Below are 19,857 nucleotides of genomic sequence, written 5' to 3'. Positions count from 1 at the left end.
GACAGATGCCACCAGAAATGGCTCAATGGTTGGCCTCTTACTTCTGCACCCAATGTTGATACAGCACCAATGAAACACCAACCAAGGGAGGCTTACAAAATCTTCCATCTCCCAAGCCATTATTTATTTTTTGAAGCATTCACTTTTCTAAAAGTGGATGACTTTTTAAATAATTCCCATAAATTGGTTTTCACACATTTTCTTTTGTTACCTCAAGTCATTCAGTAATTTATGTGGAAGGGCAGAGCAAACTTTAGAGATTTTAAGTCAACAAAATCTGTAAGTTTCGAGGCAAAATGGCAAGCTCCAATTTATTTTCTGCCACTGAATCTCTTTTAGAATCATCTTTGTGGGCATTTTGACTTTTTTGTAGTATTTATTCATCTTACTAAAAAAAATGAAGTTTATAACAATTGAATAACAATATATTTTACCTTGGATTCCTTTTTGTGTCCTCCTGCCAGTAACTTCATAACCACAAAGTTGGGTTTGGCAACCTTTAAAATTCTATTGACCTAAATAATGAACAACATTAAGCTATCAAAACATAAAATTCATAGTCAAAATATATTGACTTATAGATACCAATAGGAATGTGGCACAAAATAAGTGTATTTTATTAAAATGAAAGCAACTTCAAAATATGAGTACCACCATGTATCTTTTAGTAACAAAGAACTCCAGTTTACTATCATGAAAACTTGAAAGGACTACTGTATCTTGTTTTCATTAAAACAAAAAAGCATTACATTGTGAAGTCCTGTAAAGACAGTACAACATGTTTAGGGCACAGAATCTAGAGTTAAGCCGTCTAGTTTCAAAGTCCACTTTTGCCACTTATTAGCTATGAAACCAGAGAAGGCAATGGCACCCCACTCCAGTACTCTTGCCTGGAAAATCCCATGGATGGAGGAGCCTGGTGGGCTGCAGTCCATGGGGTCGCTAAGAGTCGGACGCGACTGAGCGACTTCACTTTCACTTTTCACTTTCATGCATTGGAGAAGGAAATGGCAACCCACTCCAGTGTTCTTGCCTGGAGAATCCCAGGGACAGGGGAGCCTGGTGGGCTGCCGTCTCTGGGGTCGCACAGAGTCGGACATGACTGAAGCGACTTAGCAGCAGCAGCAGCAGCAGCTATGAAACCTCTGCAAGTTTTCTAACCTCTCTGTCCTCACTTCCTTCATTTGTAAAAACGGGGATATAATTTACCTATCCCGCAAAGATTTGTGAGGACTGAGTTAACACATATTATGAACTGAAACTCACGCCTAGCAGGCAGTAAGTGTCCTTTAACTGGTATTTCTGACAACCATTTGTCCAAAACGTTTCCCCTGAAAATATGAAACAATGGAATGGAATACTCACTTCTCTTTAAGAGGGAGTAATGGGTAACTTGAAAAAAAAAAATTGCCTGCTTCTTACTGACCTCACTTGACACATCACCTCAAGTTCAGGAACTGCTGCCCCCAGCTCCATATCACATACCCACTCACCTACATAACTACTCCGTTCGGGCATCCAAAAGTCATGTTCAAAACTGAGCTCCTAACCTTCCCAGCCCTGCCTCCCAACGAGTTCCATCCTCAGTCTTCCCCTTACAACTCAATCCAACCAGATGGTGCTCAGGCCAAAAACCTCAAAACCACCCTTGACTCCTATTTTTCTCTAACTCCACCTCCAATCCATCAGTCAATCCCACTGGCTAGACCTTAAAATTTATAGAGAATGCAATCACTTCTGGTACACTGGCACTACCATCTTTCATCTGGATCATAGCCATGGCCTCTAACTGGCTCCCTGGATTCTATCCTTGGTTTCACCAGTCTATTTTACCAACACAGTGGCCAGCATGGTGATCCTTTAGAACAAAAGTCAGATCTGGTCACATTAAAACTCCAACAGCTCAACCCTGTGCTCACCTCACTCCAGCACACAGCCCTGGGCTGTTATTCAAATACTCCAGGCACACTCCTGCCTCTGTACCTTTACACGTATGGATCCCTCTGCCTAGAAGGCTCCATTCCTGGGTGGTCATATGACTTGCTTCTCTACCTTCTTCCAAGATTTGCTCAGAGGCCAACTTATTTAAAAATGTCTAATCCCTTCCACTTCCATACCTCCGGGAGCATTCACTATCTCTATTCTCAGAAGAAAAATCTCTTTTAAGGTTTTTCTTCATAGTACTTCTGATCTTCTAATAGACTATTTTACTGCCTGCCCCCCACCCCCCGCCCCTAGAAGGGTCCAGATTTCTGTTTTTCCCCCCCCTGCTAGAATATACCAGAGTACTTAGGACATAGTACACACTCGACAATATCTGTATATTCATCAATTCCCACATGTACACAGGTATCTGTAAGGTAAATCCCAAGAAGCAGAATTTCGGGGCCTAGGCACCTGTGATTTTTGACAGATTGCTAAAATACCTTTCATGGAGGCTATATCAAGATATACCCCCCAAAATGGTCAGTGTGTTACAGGTAATTCTCATTTACAGAATAAATACATTTCAATAAAATTAGGTTATATAGTAAATTAATGAAATTCATAAGAGGCTGAAACAATATTTTGTATTTTGCAAGTTCTAAGCTCTGTAGAATGATACTCAAAATAGTCTTCAAAACAATAGGCTTTATTTTAAATGGTCAAATAGAATAAGGTTGTTTTTACTTCCTGTGATAACTGACCACATCATTTTTTAGATTTAAGATTTATATAATTATATTTTAATAAACTACAGATTAAAAATTTTTTAATTTAATGTTAACATTACTGAGCTGTAGATCAATCTGGGTCTTATTTCTATTCTTTCAGCTTTATGGTTCTAAGTCTTAATTTCTCTTTGCACTGATTTCTAAATTTACACAAAGGAGATATTAGTATCACTTCTTTTATCATATAATTTTAAGTCTGACAAGGTCAGGTTAGCAAAGTGATTGAAATCCTTAGCAGAAGCATGATAGTCTTCATTTATTAATACTATAAGTTCATTTTATAATTAAACTGTTATCCAGTAGTAAGTGATGTACTTCCTGACAAACTTCCTGTAGAATAACCGTGACTGCAGTTTTACCTCATGGTCTGGGTTTGGGATATTTTCCAGTATCATTTTTGCCTGCTGAAAGTGCTTACTAGCTGCCACATACAGTTCTGGAGACTGAGGAGGAGGGCTATATTTATTGAGGTCAGACATTTCCTAAAAAGGAAGAAATACTATTATTTAAAATATGTTTAATGTGAAAAAACTCTAAAATACCTTTTTAAATTAAAGAATTCTATATTGATTATCCATTCACACATGGACACTAGAGCAAACACTCTGCATGTCCTGGTTTTTTCCTATTCAATTTTTAACCTTTATATACCATACTTCATATTATTCTCATATTTAAATAACTGTTAATATGATGAGTATACCCAACAAAGTCAAATAATATTCATACTATTTAAAACTGCTATTTCATCCCTTTATCTCACTGGTCCAATAACAGTTTCACTTGACTATTTCAGCAAAATGGCTAGGTACAAATAGCACATCTCCAAGAGGGTCTAAGACTAAAACTGTGCAATTATTCTCAGCAGCAGGTTCACCTTGAACTGCAGATAGTGCACTGGTGGTGGTGTCATTACACTGTTGAATGGAGCAAATCTGTGCTCATATCGCACTTGTTCACTATCAAGCTCAAACTTGGGTTTTCGTACTTTGCCATCCATGTCAAAAGCTACCATGGTCTACAGTACAAAGAGAGAGAGAGAAAGATGATAACAGTATGAAAATGTGAACATCTTCATTAATAGAGAGCAGAAAATAAGAAACAGCTATTTATACACAGTTAATCAAAACAAGGCCCAGAAATCAAAAACAGGAAGAGAAAAACGCTTTAATATTCATTTTTATATTCTGCACCATCTTTTATATGAAAAATGTTCATGTTTCAGTGTCTAATATTTTAATTTCCCCAGTGAAACTGTACCGCATGCATATTCTTCTTCTTAAGGCTCTTGTAACAGCTTAGAAAACTTCAAGTAAAAGCTCCTGAAGAAAAAGTAATATATCATTTCTCTAAGAAAAGCACTGATCCTGTTTTCCAAACAGAATTCCATGTTCTATTTTATGTATTTTAGTATGTTTCCTCGAGTTACTATCTCCTGAAAATGTCTGCTTTGCTTAAATTAAGCCTTTCATTATGGAGCTTGCCCCTTTCCTAACTAACATACTTCTAAAAAACTCTGGAACCCATCTCTTCCAAGAAACCTTTTCTGATCATCAATCAGAAGTCAACGCTTCCCTCTCTTAATATCTATGCCACATATATGTCATCTGGTCTAACATTAACTAGGCACTTGAGACAAGGATCACATCAGATTAGACTTGGTATCTCGCAATGCACCTAGTACAAGACATCTGACATATGACAAATGTTCAGTATTTGTTAAATTAATAAAACCACTGGACTTGGATAAAAGGTCATTTTTAAGCAGACAGTAAAAATGAAGGTTAAATTAGAAACTAGAATCACAGGAGAGTTCATTTTAGTTTAATAATAAAATAGCAATGTAGTAACTTACTTTAAACATTCCAGCACACATGTTCTGATATGCCTGGCTCATTGTGATCTCTCGGCTCAATGGGCGAACTATAATTAGAAAGAAAATTATCCAAATTCTTTTCCCTCCTCCTCTTGCATTACTGCAGAAGAAATCTATATTAAAAAAAAATCTTCTATCTTGTTTACCAAACTAAAATATTAAAAAGTTTGTTCCCACAGGCTAAATTTTACAGCTCAAATCTACAAATAATAAAATAGAGCTAAGGTTAGACAGTAATTGTGTTCCCCAAACTGTAAGATTTCAGTATAAATTAACTGTAATTTTTTCTCAAGTCACAATACAGAAACAATTTCTTATTACAGGAAAGCCATGAGTACAGTCATTTAATGACCCACACTCAAACTGTTGAATCTGAAGGGAACACAAAGCACTATTTTGTAATGACTGTAGTCTATCTGTACCAGCCCATGAGTGATTAATAGGGTAGTCCCCTGGAAACACTTCTTTCTTCTCATGGTCCTTGGGCAGTGTATGGTCATCTTTTTGTTTGACTGTTATAGCACCACTCCAGATTTCCTTCCTTCCTGAGCTGTCAGCCTTCTGTCAAAAAGAGTATCAAAAGTCTCCTGCTGTCTTGTTCCTCATCTTATTCCATGTGGTTACTACTTCTTGTCTTTTGACACATGAAATAGGAATGAAGTAAAAGAAAAGCAAGGAAAGAAACCAAAAGGATTCTACCACTAATACTGTGACTCAGTTTCTACCCCAGTATCTTCTGAAGGGAAGGTGAGTGAGTGAGTGAAATTTGCTGAGCTGTGTCTGACTCCAAGACCACATTGATTATAGCCTGCCAGGCTCTTCTGTCCATGGAATTCTCAGCCAGAATACTGAAATGGGTGGCCATTCCCTTCTCCAGGGGATCTTCCCAACCCAGGGATTCCGCACTGCAGGCGGATTCTTTACCAGCTGAGCCACCGGGGAAAAGATGGTGAAAATAAAAATATAATGACTAATTCATCCATTATTTGATGAAATTAAAGTACATTCCAGTGTTACTTATTTCTTAAGTTTAAAAACAATTCCCATCACCTTTCTTCTTTTTTTTTGTTTTTTTACTACTACGGCCTTTCTGCTGCTCTTCCATTATCCTTTCCTCTGCCATCTGAGAGCCATCGGCACGACTTAATGTCGACATCAACCAGGCATAAAGAAATTCAGAGAGATACCTTAATGGAAAGAAAATGTTAGTTAATGATAGATGTCTAAATGAGAGCCTGGTCAACACATGCACTAGTACTAATAAAGAGATATTTTTTTAAATAATGTTTTAAAAGTTTTTTGTTTTAAAACAAGATTATTCAAATAGATAATTGATAGGTTAGATCTTTAAAAAATGACCATTACAAATAATTAACTTTCCCTATCCTGTTGCCATACAATATGGAAATTTTCTTGTTGCCACACAATATGGAAAATATACTACAATGATATGAGTTTTACAACTTTTCAAAAGGTTTTTGGAGGGGGTACAAATCAGGGGTATAGGATAACAGATACAAACTACTATACATAAAATAACCAACAAGGATTTACTGTATAGCACAGGGAATTACACTTATTATCATGTAATGACCTACAATTAAATATAATCTGCAAAAGTACTGAATCATTATGCTATACACTTGAAACTAACACAATACTGTAAATCAACTATACTTCAATTAAAAAAGACTTCTTGGTAATTACATATATCAGTAAATCAAATGAATGTCCAGCAAATTGTTTTTACTGTATCAATATAGGTCACATTTCACCTAAACCCATTAAGGAATTTCTTATTTTCTTATTAATTACAAAAGGAAACAAATACAGAACAAAAATTACATGCATTAGACAGAATGATTCTAAAACATTAAAAACATGCAAGCATATAATCTACTTGAGTTTATTCAATAAAGAAATGTGAGACAGATTATCTCACCAGGTACTAAATTCTTGTAAGTTTAAAATGGCAAATAATACTTTCTCTTAGGCCAGAAAAATAGTTCAAATCTAGGATATAAATATATATTCCTTGAATAAAATTAAGGACCACTACTATATTAAATGAAAATCAAAGATCTGTAAGAAATTTCATGATCAAGTTTGTATGACACATTCTGAAAATTTCTCAAACAGTTATAAGGCAGGTTATACTATTAAAACATGTTAAAAAAGAACATTTCAAAGCAAAGGAAGAGAACTCCCTGGCAGTCTGGTGGTTAGGACTTGGGTGCTTTTACTGCATGGCCCGTGTTCAATCCCTGGTGAGGGAACTAAAATTCCGCAAGTCATATAGCACAGCCAGAAAAAAAAAAAGGCAAAACAAATGAAAAGATACACCTGGAATGACTTAGGCACTTTATTTTAATGCTAAACTGAGCACTATGCCTCCTGGCACCTAAAGCAAACCAGGAAATCTGAGTAGAAAAAGTATATAGAAAGTACAATTCTATCTGATTAGAAAAAGTATGTTTTATGTGGAGAGAAAAGAATTCCTGGCAATGAATTTAAGAAAAGCACTTATTATAAAATCCTTGTAAAAAATAAAAATGAATTTTCCCCCCATCACACTATAAAATGAGGATGTGTAACCTACCTTAACTCAAAGAGACGATTTCTATAGAGAACTAATGCTACATTCTACCTTCTGACTACCTAACCCAAGGACAGATGAGTAAAGGGGAGAGCTGGCATAATTCAGGCCTTTCATTTATCAGATCTACCAACAAGCTTTTTACTAACTGCTTTATCAAAATTAATATACAATTTTATCTAAAGAGAGTCAAAGAGCTAATATTCTATACCAGTTCTCAACTGTGATCTCAGGACCAGCAGCAGTCTCACCAGCAAAGCAGTTATAAATGCGAATGACTTGGTGGGGCGGGGGGGGGGGGGGGGTCCTACCCTAGGCCTACTAAACCAGGAACGCCAGAACAACAGAGCCCAACAAGTTGCTTTCCAAGTTATTATGATGCATGTTAAATTTAAGAATTTTTTTTTTAAAACCGATTTTTAGGGTCCACATGCTTTAGGGATCACATTCAGAAAGATCAACAATATGTATTTTATAAAAATGCTGGAGCCCACTACAGCTCAATTCCAGAAAAATAAATGACCCAATCAAAAAATGGGCCAATGAACTAAATAGACATTTCTCCAAAGAAGACATACAGATGGCTAACAAACACATGAAAAGATGCTCAACATCACTCATTATCAGGGAAATGCAAATCAAAACCACTATGAGGTACCATTTCACACCAGTCAGAATGGCTGCGATCCAAAAGTCTACAAGTAATAAATGCTGGAGAGGGTGTGGAGAAAAGGGAACCCTCTTACACTGTTGGTGGGAATGCAAACTAGTACAGGCACTATGAAGAACAGTGTGGAGATTCCTTAAAAAACTGGGAATAGAACTGCCTTATGATCCAGCAATCCCACTGCTGGGCATACACACTGAGGAAACCAGAAGGGAAAGAGACACGTGTACCCCAATGTTCATCGCAGCACTGTTTATAATAGCCAGGACATGGAAGCAACCTAGATGTCCATCAGCAGATGAATGGATAAGAAAGCTGTGGTACATATACACAATAGACTATTACTCAGCCACTAAAAAGAATACATTTGAATCAGTTCTAATGAGGTGGATGAAACTGGAGCCTATTATACAGAGTGAAGTAAGCCAGAAAGAAAAACACCAATACAGTATACTAACACATATATATGGAATTTAGAAAGATGGTAACAATAACCCTGTATACGAGACAGCAAAAGAGACACTGATGTATAGAACAGTCTTTTGGACTCTGTGGGAGAGGCAGAGGGTGGGATGATTTGGGAGAATGGCACTGAAATTATGTATAATATCATATATGGAACGAGTCACCAGTCCAGGTTCGATGCACGATACTGGATGCTTGGGGCTGGAGCACTGGGACGACCCAGAGGGATGGTATGGGGAGGGAGAAGGGAGGAGGGTTCAGGATGGGGAACACATGTATACCTGTGGCAGATTCATTTTGATATATGGCAAAACCAATACAATATTGTAAAGTTAAATAAAATAAAATTAAAAAAAAAAAATGCTGGAGCCCAATCTGTAATACTAAAACTAAACAGCAGTTAAAACTAACATCAAAGTAGACCAGGATACTTATAAGCAGAAATAAAATTTATTTTGTTAGCAAGAAATGAATCTGCTCAAATATATAGGTAAATTTCTATTCAAGTATTTATCTGAATATAATTCATCTGCCAATTCTTTGTGTCAAAGAGCATATAAAAATTGTATTTTGAGCAATCAAGAGCACAAAAGCTTCCAATCAGCTGCCTCAAACAACAAAACTTGAGCACAATCCTCTACAAAATGCCTTATTTGAACAGGAGTGTCCAGTATGAATTAATGAAAAAAAAAATCCCAAGTAGCTATAACACCTGTTGGTAAGAGCTGTTACCTACATAAATGTTGGAGAATATACAAAATAATATTTTTCTCACATAACTATATTGATGCTCCAATTCATTTTCATAACCAAGAATTACCTGCTAAGAGCCCTAGCAACCATAACAACAAAACCATCTTAATGGTTATGTTGTTCAGCTGCTAAGTCATGTCTGACTCTGTGACCCTATGGACTACAGCACACCAGGCTTCCTTCCCTGTCCTTCACTATCTCCCACGGTTTGCTTAAACACCTGTCCATTGAGTCAGTGATGCTATCTAACCATGTCATCCTCCATCACCTCTTTTTCCTCCTGCTCTCCATCTTTCCCAGCATCAGGGTCTTTCCAATGAGTCAGCTCTTGGCATCAAGTGGCCAAAATACTGAAGCTTCAGTTTCAGTATCAATCCTTCCAATAAATATTCAGGGTTGATTTCCTTTAGGATTGACTGGATTTATCTCCTTGCAGTCCAAGGGAGTCTCAAGAGTATTTTCCAGCATCGTTCGCTTGTGGTCTGCGTTCTTTATGGATGTCCAACTCTGAGATTCATACGTGACTACTGGAAAAACCATAGCTTTGACTATACGGACCTTTGTTGGCAAAGTGATGTCTCTGGTTTTTAATATGTTGTCTAGGTTTGTCGTAGCTTTCCTTCCAAGGAGAAAGCATCTTCAAATTTCATGGCTGTAGTCACCATCCTCAGTGAGTTTGGAGCCCAGGAAAATAAAATCTGTCCCTGTTTTCACGTTTTCCCCTTCTTTAGCCATGAAGTAACAGGACCGGATGCCATGATCTTAGTTTTTTGAATGCTGAGTTTTAAGGCAGCTTTTTCACTCTCCTTTTTCACCTTCATCAAGAGGCTCTTTAGTTCCTCTTCACTTTTTGCCATTAGAGTGGTATCATCTGCAGACACTTCTCCTAGCAATCTTAATTCCAGCTTGTGATTCATCCAGCCTGGCATTTCACTTGATTCACTCTGCATATAAATTAAATTAGCAGGGTGACAGTATACAGTCTTGACATTCTCCTTTTCCAATTTTGAATCAGTCCATTGTTCCTTGTCTGGTTCTAATTGTTGCTTTTTGACTGCATACAGGGTTCTCAGGAGATAGGTAAGGTAGTCCCACCTGTTTATGAATTTTCCAGTTTGTTGTGATTCACACAATGAAAGGCTTTAGCATAATGAATGAAGCATAGTTGTTTTTCTGGAATTCCTTTGCTTTTTCCATCACCCAACAAATCTTGGCAATTTGGTCTTTGGTGCTGCTACCTCTTCAAAATCTAGCTTGTACATTTAAAAGTTCTCAGTTCAGGTACTGCTGAAGCCTGGCTTGAAGGATTTGAGCATCACCTTGCTAGCATGTAAAATGAGTGCAATTGTATGGTAGTTTGAACGTTCTTTGGCATTGCCCTTCTTTGGGACTGGAAGAACTATTGAGCTTTTCTAGTCCTTTGGCCACTGCTAAGTTTTCCAAATTTGCTAACACTGAGTGAGGCACTTGAACAGCAATATCTTTTAGAATTTTAAAAAGATTATCTGGAATTTTATTACCTCCAGCAGCTTTGTTTGTAGTAATGCTTCCTAAGGCCCACGTGATTTCACAGTCCAGGATATATGGCTCTAGGTGAGTGACCACACTATCATGGTTATCTAGGTCATTAAGATCTTTTTTGGTATAGTTCTTCCATATATTCTTGCCACCTCTTCTTAGTGTCTTCTGCTTCTGTTAGTTACTTACTGTGTCTGACCTTTACTGTGCCCATCTTTGCATGAAACGTCCCCTTGATATCTCCAATTTTCTTGAAGAGATCCCTAATCTTTTCCACTCTATTGTTTTCCTTTATTTCTTTGCATTGGTCACTTAGGAAGGCTTTCTTATCTCTCCTTGCTACTCTCTGGAAATTTGTATTCAGCTGGGTATGTCTTTCTCTTTTGCTTTTCACTTCTCTTCTTTCCTCAGCTATTTGTAAAGTCTCCTCAGACAATCACTCTGCCTTCTTACATTTCTTTTTCTTTGGGATGGTTTTGGTCACCACCTACTGTACAATGCTATGAACCACCATCCACAATTCTTCAGGCACTCTGTCGACCAGATCTAATTCCCTGAATCTATTTGTTACCTCCACTGTATAACCATAAAGCACTGATTTAGGTCATACCTGAATGGTCTAGTGGTTTTCCCTACTTTCTTCAATTTGAGTCTGAATTTTGTAATAAGCAGCTCATGATCTTCACCCCAGTTAGCTACAGGTCTTGTTTTTGTTGACTGTATAGAACTTTCTAATCTTCAGCTGCTAAGAATATAATCAATCTGATTTCAGTACTGACTATCTGGTGATGTCCATGTGTATCTCTTGTGCTGTTGGAAGAGGGTGCTTCCTATGAGCAGTGTGTTCTCTTGACAAAACTGTTAGCCTTTGCCCTGCTTCATTTGTACTCCAAGGCCAAAACTGCCTCTTACTCCAGTTATCTCTTGACTTCCTACTTTTGCATTCCAATGCCCTATATGAAAAGGACATTTATTTATCTATCTATTATGGAATTAGTTCTACAAGGTCTTGTAGGTTTTTATAGAATTGTTCAATTTTAGCTTCTTTGGCATTAGTGGTTGGGGCATAGACTTGGATTACTGTGATGTTGAATGGTTTGCCTTGGAAATGAACTGAAATCATCCTGTCGTTTTTGAGACTGCACCCAAGTACTCTATTTTGGACTCTTATTGACTGTGAGGGCTACTCCAATTCTTCCAAGGGGTTCTTGCCCATAGTAGTAGATATAATGGTCCTCTGAATTAAACTCATCCATTCCCATCCATTTTAGTTTACTGATCTCTAAGATGTCGATGTTCACTCTTGACATCTCCTGCATGACCACTTCCAATTACTTTAATTCATGGACCTAACATTCCTGGTTCCTATGCAATATTGTTCTTTACAGCACTGGAATTACTTTCTGATGCTGAAACAATGCTCAGTTGTGGATGTGCAGGTGGTGAAAGTAAAGTTCAATGCTGCTGTTGTTCATTTGGTAAGTTCTGTTCAACTCTTTGAGACACCATGGACTGCAGCACACCAGGCTACTCTGTCCTTCACTATCTCACGGAGTTTGCTCAAACTCATGTCCATTGATTTGGTGATGCTATCCAACCATCTCATTCTCTGTTGTCCCCTTCTTCTCTTTCCCTCAATCTTTCCCAGTATCAAAGTTTTCCAGTGAGTCAGCTCTTTTCATCAGGTGGCCAAAGCATTGGAGCTTTAGTTTCAGCATCAGTCCTTCCAATGAATATTCAGGGTTGATTTCCTTTAGGATTGACTGGATTTATCTCCCTGCAGTCCAAGGGATTCTCAAGAGTCTTTCCCAACACCACAGTTCGAAAGCATCAATTCTTCAGCTCTTCAGCCTTCTTTATGGTCCAACTCTCGTATCTGTACATGACTACTGGAAAAACCATAACTTTGATTCTATACGCCTCTGTCAGCAAAGGGATGTCTCTGCTTTTTAATATGCTGTCTAGATTTGTCATAGCTTTTTTTAAAAGAAGCAAGCATCTTTTAATTTTTTGGCTGCAGTCACCATCCTCAGTGATTTTAGAGCCCAAGAAAGAAAAGTGCCATTGTTTCCATTTTTTTCCCCCATCTGTAATCCATGAAGTGATGGGACCAGCTCTCAAGATCTTCATTTTTCTAATGTTGAGTTTTAAGCCAGGTTTTTCACTCTCCTTTTTCACCCTCATCAAGAGGCTCTTTAGTTCCTCCTCCACTTTCTGTCATTAGGGTGGTATCATCTGCATATCTGAGATTATTGATATCTCTCGGCCACCTGGATTCCAGCTTGTAATTTATCCAGTCTGGCATTTCGCATGATGTACTCTGCATACAGTTAAATAAACAGGGTGACAATATACAGCCTTGATGTATTCCTTCCCCAATTTGGAACCAGTCTATTGTTCCATGTCTGGTTCTAACTGTTGCTTCTTGACCTGCACACAGGTTTCTCAGGAGGCAGGTAAGGTGTTCTGGTATTCCCATCTCTAACATGGATGCTGTTAATGGTGTGGAAAATAATTATTTTCGAGCCTCCACAGCAGTGACTTCAGGGAATACACAATATTTTTAATTTTAAGTTAAATAATTTAAAAATGAATTGAAAAGAATAACTATAATTAGATCTAATAATATACTAAACTTAGCTGTTATGGGTAACAATAGGTCATTTCTATTTTAAATTACAACTAAATTACTATACTTTGCTAGACTAAAAAAAAGATGCAAGACAGCTGAATTCATTTTAGATCTTAATTTTCTTACTTTATTCTGTGGCAGGTTTTTCATGTCTAAAATACTCTCAAGCATCCTCTTACTAGATATATCTCATCCCCAAGTGAAAGTAAAGAACTACTCTGCTGAAGATTACCTCTTATAAACTTCTTCAAAGCTACTGAGACAAATCCTCAGGGCCAGTTTGCAACAGTTATACTCCCAATGATAATCTTAGCCATAATTTCTTCTCAGAAGGAAGATCTGGTTCATATTTTGAACTTTAATTAAGTACATTCCACAGCTAGTACCTAGCGTCACTGATGTCGGGGCAAAATGTATGTTAATTTTTCTCTTTGGAAACAGATAAAAGTTCATTAATCAATTTACTTTTATTAGTAATTTTAAAATAACAATTCAAATGGCATAAAAAATGTATTTGTACACTATTAAGACAAAATTTTTAAGATGATCTAGCTCTAATTTTCAATAGATATTCTTCAACTGTCCCACAAGTAAAACTCAAATACAGTAAATTTAAAAAACCTCTAAAATTACACTCTACAGATACTCTCACAGATCTTATCTATCCCACCCACCATCAATTTTAACTCCAATCATTCTCTTACCAATATATGTAATAATACTCGTGCATGCTGTAGAGCTCCAATTCGAAGCCACTTAGGAGATACTGTATCATAATCCGAAGGTTATGGTAAAGGACCCAGGTACCTAAACAGGCCAAATGCTGCCTGTGGGGCTCCTGTTTCAACAGCATAGTATGAAGGGCTGCATCAACCTTCTCTGCCTATCACAACAAAATGTCATTAATATCAACTTGACAAGGTAATGAAAGAATTACAAAAAATGTAACAGCTAAAAATAGCACATAAGCAGATAATGTAACTCGCACCATTTAAAGAATTCATACTTTCAAATGCACCTTTGGTTAGATCTACATTCAAACCTTTCATTTCTGAAAGGATAATATTTATCTAAATACTTCCTAGATTAAAAAGACTTTACAGTATAAAAATAACTGGCTTCAGATCTTTAGTTACATTATCAATGTTGCTGTTGCTCACATTTAAATGAAGACTAATATATTTTTATTACAATGTAAACTTACTCTAATTACATCTATAGCTCTACACCTATTTTATAATTCATTAATTATAAAATAATAATTTAAGATGTTTTTGATTTAGATTACTGTTCTATTTCTTTCTGTAAACATTTCTTTGGTATATGTAACTGTTACACTTCAATGGAAAAGAAAATTTACCATATTAAAAAATTAAGTAGTCAAATTATTGTTCTAAAGAATTGTTTCTAAAAATCTAGTCAAGGTTGCTTATTTCGGAAGGGAGGGCTTCTTTTTGGCTCTTACCTCATCCTGCAAGGTAGCAAATTCCTCAAGAATATGACCGAGTTTATCTCTCTGCCGAGCCCTGTTATGTCCATGGATCTGAATAAGACTACAGAATGGCTGTAATACACAATACAATTGTTAACTGTATTTGTTAACAGTATAATTTGTTAACTGTCAATATGAAATCTGCTGATACTAAAGAAAATTCACATTCCAAATTTTCAAAATCAGGTTTAAGGGAAAAAATGTTGTATATAACAATAATGCCTATACGTACTTATTACAAAGGTGTTTCTTTTAAAGGAACTCAATACTAGAAATTATTAATAGCCAGAGGAAAGTTGTTGTTTACAAAACTTGCTCCCCTATGGCAAAAATAATTCCTTCAATCTTTAGATATGTTTCCACATATTCAAGAGCAGTTTCTTTTCTGCTTGTTTCAAGCTAAAAGCTACTGTTCAAGCCGGACACTTCTGTGTGCTGCTTTAAATATACCAGAATGCCTAATAATTAGGTAATGGCTAAAACCCAGAAAACCACAGTACAGAACTGCCCGCAATGCAGGAAACCTGTGTTCAATCCCTGGGTTGAGAAGATCCCTTGGAGGAGGGAATGGCAATCCACTGCAGTATTCTTGCCTGGAGAATTCCATGGACAGACAAGCCTTGTGGGCTACAGTTCATGGGGTCGCAAAGAGTCAGACACGATTGTGTGACCAACACTTGTTCACTAAGGTTCTTTATCACTGTTTTTATCTATTCGGTATTCTCATATAAAATACTGTAACAGTTTATGAATCAGACAACAGACAGGAATGCTCTGATTTAAGAAATATGCATTTTAAGATTCTCTAAGGATAGTAATGATATTACATTTGTATACTTCAACAGCTATCATCTCATTTAATCAATAAGTAGCCTATAAGAGGTATCAAAGCAGTATTAACATTTCATTTTTTAAAGATTGGCAAGTTTATAAAAAAGTAAAGTGATCTGCCTGATAATGATAAAATGGTAGTTAATAAAAATAAAATCTGGTCTTTATTGATTTTCCTTGCATCATACCATGCTGTCTTATCCCACTTCCTCTTTATACACAAACACACATTTGGTAAATAGAATTGGGCAAAAAAGATCTATAAAAAGCTTATAATTAAGAATTATTTATAATGAATTTGATCAACAATGAAGCTTTAATTTTTTTCAAGTTATTTGAGATTTGAAAAAAGTTCACAATCTCATCTAAAATTAATAATTTTAATTTTACTATAGTCCTGCTCCTGGGTAGTTCAGCTGGTAAAGAATCCATCTGCAATGCAGGAGACCTTGGTCTGATTCCTGGGTGGGAAGATTCCCTGTAGAAGGAAGAGGCTACCCACTCCAATATTCTTGGGCTTCCTTGGTAGCTTAGACAGTAAAGCACAGGCCTGCAATGTGGGAGACCTGGGTTCCATCCCTGGATTGGGAAGATACCCTGGAGGAGGGCATGGCAACCCGCTCCAGTGTTCTTGCCTGGAGAAACCCCATGTACAGAAGAGCCTGATGGGCTACAGTCCATGGGTCACAAAGAGTTGGGCACATCTGAGCGGCTAAGCACAGTACATAATCCTGCTCATTAAAGCAGTATAAACATAAACGCCTGGGGATGTTACCCATATTCGTTATTTATAAGGTCAAAAGTAAGAAGAGTTTTTATGTCCTTTTTAAAAAAGAAAAGTAAACTTTTTAGATGGGGGGTCATAGCTAATTCTGTTTCTGTTGTCCACAAGGGTATGGTGAGAGGGCATCAGAAGGTGCCTCGGTATCTAACAATCTCAGAGGAAGACTACAGGTTATGAAGCTATCCGCTTTGAGTTTAAGAGGAGACAACAATTTCCTACTTATTCAGGGAAAATGAATAAGAAATATTAGATGAAAAAACAGCACAAATTAATGCTACTGAAGATTCTGCATGCCACAATTTTTAAGTATCCACCACAATGATCCAAACTGTAGCTCTTACCCGAACACAGTGAGTAACAAAAGAGTCAATACAGTCCTTAGCCTGGTGATTATTATATAGGCAGCACCTGTAAGATAATACTCTTGTTATTCAAATTAAATTTATTTCGCCTACAAAAAGAAGCACTGTAGGTGCTACCAACACATAGGGAAGGTGGAAAAATGAGAAAATGGACACAAATATATCATGAAGTTGAAGAGTGCTAGCATTAAATTTAGGAAGTATTTCACTATTTGTTATCCACATAATAAATGTACAATATTTCCAATTCCTTTAGTTCTGTACTTGGACAATTAAGTGCTGGATCCAATAAGATCAACAAAGAGGGAAAATTCTAAAGCTCTACTTTTTCTAATCCTACTCTAATATTCGTTATTTTCCTACAGGTGGTACCCTTGTGAACTGTACTTACAATAGTAATTATTTAAAAAATACTGTATAGAATCTGACTGTTTTCAAGATATACCTACATTTCCAATCACTGGCCCAAATCATCACCTAGACATCCTGCCAGCACCTCATTGTCTATCCTCACAAACCAGCATCCTTGTGGTGCTCCTTCTCTCGGTTAAAAGCATCACTCAACTGAGAAAGGCTTTCCTATTTAGTCTTGGAGGATCTGTTACCTGCCTGGCCCTGGAGAAAATACAAGAGCTGAAGAGATGGAAAGTGTTTTTTTTCCCCTTTTCCTGAGGTAGGAGGACAGAAGCCTTTGCTCCTAAGGAGACAGGAAGAAGTAAACACTTTTCTTGGTGAACAGAAAGGAGCTGACAATTTGCTATTCCTAAGTTTTTGCCATAACTGAGCAATCTGACCAGAACCTCAGAATAAAACAGAATCATGATCATGTGATAGAAAATGACAGAGCAGGCAGCAGCCAGAAGAAAGAAAAGGCAGGACACCTGAAACAGGTGGCAGCAAAAGAGAAGTGCTGGAAGATTCAAGGTAAGAAAATTGCTTAAGATGACAAAAATAAAGTACTTTAAAAAAGGGGACTTTCCGGATCTGAAAAATTAGGATTTTTCAAGTTAAAAAAGTTAGTATGTGAAAGGATGCTCACAATAGCCTTGAGGATCAAGAGAATAACTTTCTTACAACACAGCAAAAATAAGAGAGATGTCATGAGGAATACAGAGGAAAAAATCTACAAGACAGAGTACGCAAAAGAGCTCTTTTAAAAGAACAAACAAGAAACAGATGACTACCTTGTAATAAACTCTGCTATACACACAGTTGATTCTCAGTATTTGTGTTAATTATGTTCTATAAACTTGCTGTGGATGCTGAAATAGAGAATACTGAAACACTGCTGTTAGGACAAAATACAGGATTAGGTTCCTCCAGCCTCTGGTCCCAAGGTTTTAATCAAGTGATCAATGTTTAACATTGGTTTATGTGTGTTTCTTTTTAAAGACACTATATAGAAAGTACACTGCTGATTGATTAGCAAAGAACTTATGCCTGAGCAAATCTTATTTAACACACAATCTTTCTGTAAGGCACACCATAGCCTTCTTGTGCCAGGAACACTAAACAGCATATCACTGCAACTCAGAGGCCATGAAACTACAAAATCACCAACAAAAAGCATAAAAACAGGGGCAAATAGAGTTTACACTATAACGCACGAGAAGGTAGACAGTTGTCTTGTTTGACTTCAGTGTTGCGTGACTTGAATATTTTGCTACTTTGCACATGTCCATGAAGATGGCAAGAGCAGAGTGAGTAATGATTTAAAGGTTAACAAATATATTCTAGCAAGTAGGCATATTAACAAATATAAAATCTGCAAATAATGAGGATCATACTGTATAATTAAATCTAAATGGACAATAGTAAGCGCGACAATGTGGAATCTAAGTGTTAAAGATTATTAAATAGAGAAGACAAAACGCAAATTAAGATGTAGACACATTTCACATATATTTTATTGTCAAAAATTAAAAAGTCTGATAATGACTAGACTATGGGGTACCTGGAATCCTTATACACTGTTGGCTGGCATACACAATTCATTGAATTATTTTTGAAAGCAATTTCACAAAACTAGTAAAGCTGAATATGCATTTGCCTATGATAATCAATTAATTTTATTTTTTATGTGCAAAAGGAGTCATAATTCAAAGATGTTTACTACAGCACTGATTTCAATGGTGATAAATTAGAAATAAGGTAAATTTTCAACTGCAGAGAATCAACAAAATAAACTTCAGTACAAAGTATGGATTTTAACAAATAAAATAAATTTGTTGGATAAACTTGGTCAATTTCAACATTTTAATGTTGAAGGAAAAAGTCATGTTGCAAAAGGATATATATGTATCTATATCTATACAGACATACACACTGTGACAAAGTTTATGTGGAGTTTAAAACCATAAAATAAGCTGATGTTATTTATGGACACATATATTTGGGTAAAGTGTACAAGTATTCATAAAAGTGAGACACATAAACTGTAATGTAGTGGTCACCTCTAGGACCAGAGTAAAGGAAGGATGGGGTGAGGGAGGGGAATTTGAAATTATAGTCATCAGTTCTCAATGTAGCCTAGGTTTCCCTGGTGAGATGCTTTTGAGGGGAACACAAGGTTAAAACTACTTTCATAATAATATTAACATGTTATTTCCCAAAAGCACTCATTCTCTCATAAGTGTACAATGGCTTTTCTGGAGGCTACATGGCAAGCAGTACTACAACAGACTGAAAACAGAAGCAGGTTAAAATAATTCAGTTAGTATTCTACTAAGACAGACTTGAAAGATACTTGCAAAAATATAAAACAATTCCACTTTTCTCATTAATTTTAATTAAAAAGTTATTTCCCATAAAATATTTGTCAATATGTGATTTATAAATGTTATATATGTTTATTAACATGTAATGAGTTTACTGTTTTTCAAAAAGAATAAACATTTTTAAAGTATTGTTTTAGTTTCTAAAATAGTAGGTATCAATAAATAGGATCCATATAAACAAAAGCTATTTGGGTCCTTAACTCTTTTAAGAATGTAAAGACAAAAAACAGTTGAGAACTGCTACCTTACATGTATCTCTAGTAAATGAATCCATTAAAGCTTGATGCCTAAATCCATTAAAGGCTTGATGCCTCCTTGATGCCTAAAGCTCAGCCTTACTCCTGAGACCTTGCAGTTATTGTTTACTATCAGGAAGCTTCATCCTTTGAT

General features: G+C 36.4%; 1 protein-coding gene across 4 annotated transcripts in view; it reads right to left on the bottom strand.

The window, feature by feature from the left end:
* The window catches only part of NAA35 (N-alpha-acetyltransferase 35, NatC auxiliary subunit), an 89,933-nt gene that overhangs the window by 707 nt on the left and 69,369 nt on the right, over positions 1-19,857 (bottom strand). For all 4 annotated transcript variants that reach the window (XM_055578961.1, XM_055578963.1, XM_055578962.1 and 1 more), the window contains 8 exons: positions 16,670-16,736; positions 14,687-14,785; positions 13,926-14,104; positions 5,641-5,777; positions 4,570-4,637; positions 3,592-3,732; positions 3,074-3,196; positions 435-515 (listed from right to left, as the gene is read on the bottom strand). In XM_055578961.1, coding sequence (XP_055434936.1) covers positions 435-515; positions 3,074-3,196; positions 3,592-3,732; positions 4,570-4,637; positions 5,641-5,777; positions 13,926-14,104; positions 14,687-14,785; positions 16,670-16,736 — 895 coding nt within the window. The remainder of the gene's footprint in view (positions 1-434; positions 516-3,073; positions 3,197-3,591; positions 3,733-4,569; positions 4,638-5,640; positions 5,778-13,925; positions 14,105-14,686; positions 14,786-16,669; positions 16,737-19,857) is intronic.

The sequence above is a fragment of the Bubalus kerabau genome, chromosome 4 (genome assembly GCF_029407905.1).
Source record: "Bubalus kerabau isolate K-KA32 ecotype Philippines breed swamp buffalo chromosome 4, PCC_UOA_SB_1v2, whole genome shotgun sequence".
NCBI classification, from domain to species: Eukaryota; Metazoa; Chordata; class Mammalia; order Artiodactyla; family Bovidae; genus Bubalus; species Bubalus kerabau.
The sequence above is the reverse complement of the archived record's forward strand: the minus strand, read 5'-3'. Positions and strand labels throughout refer to the sequence as shown.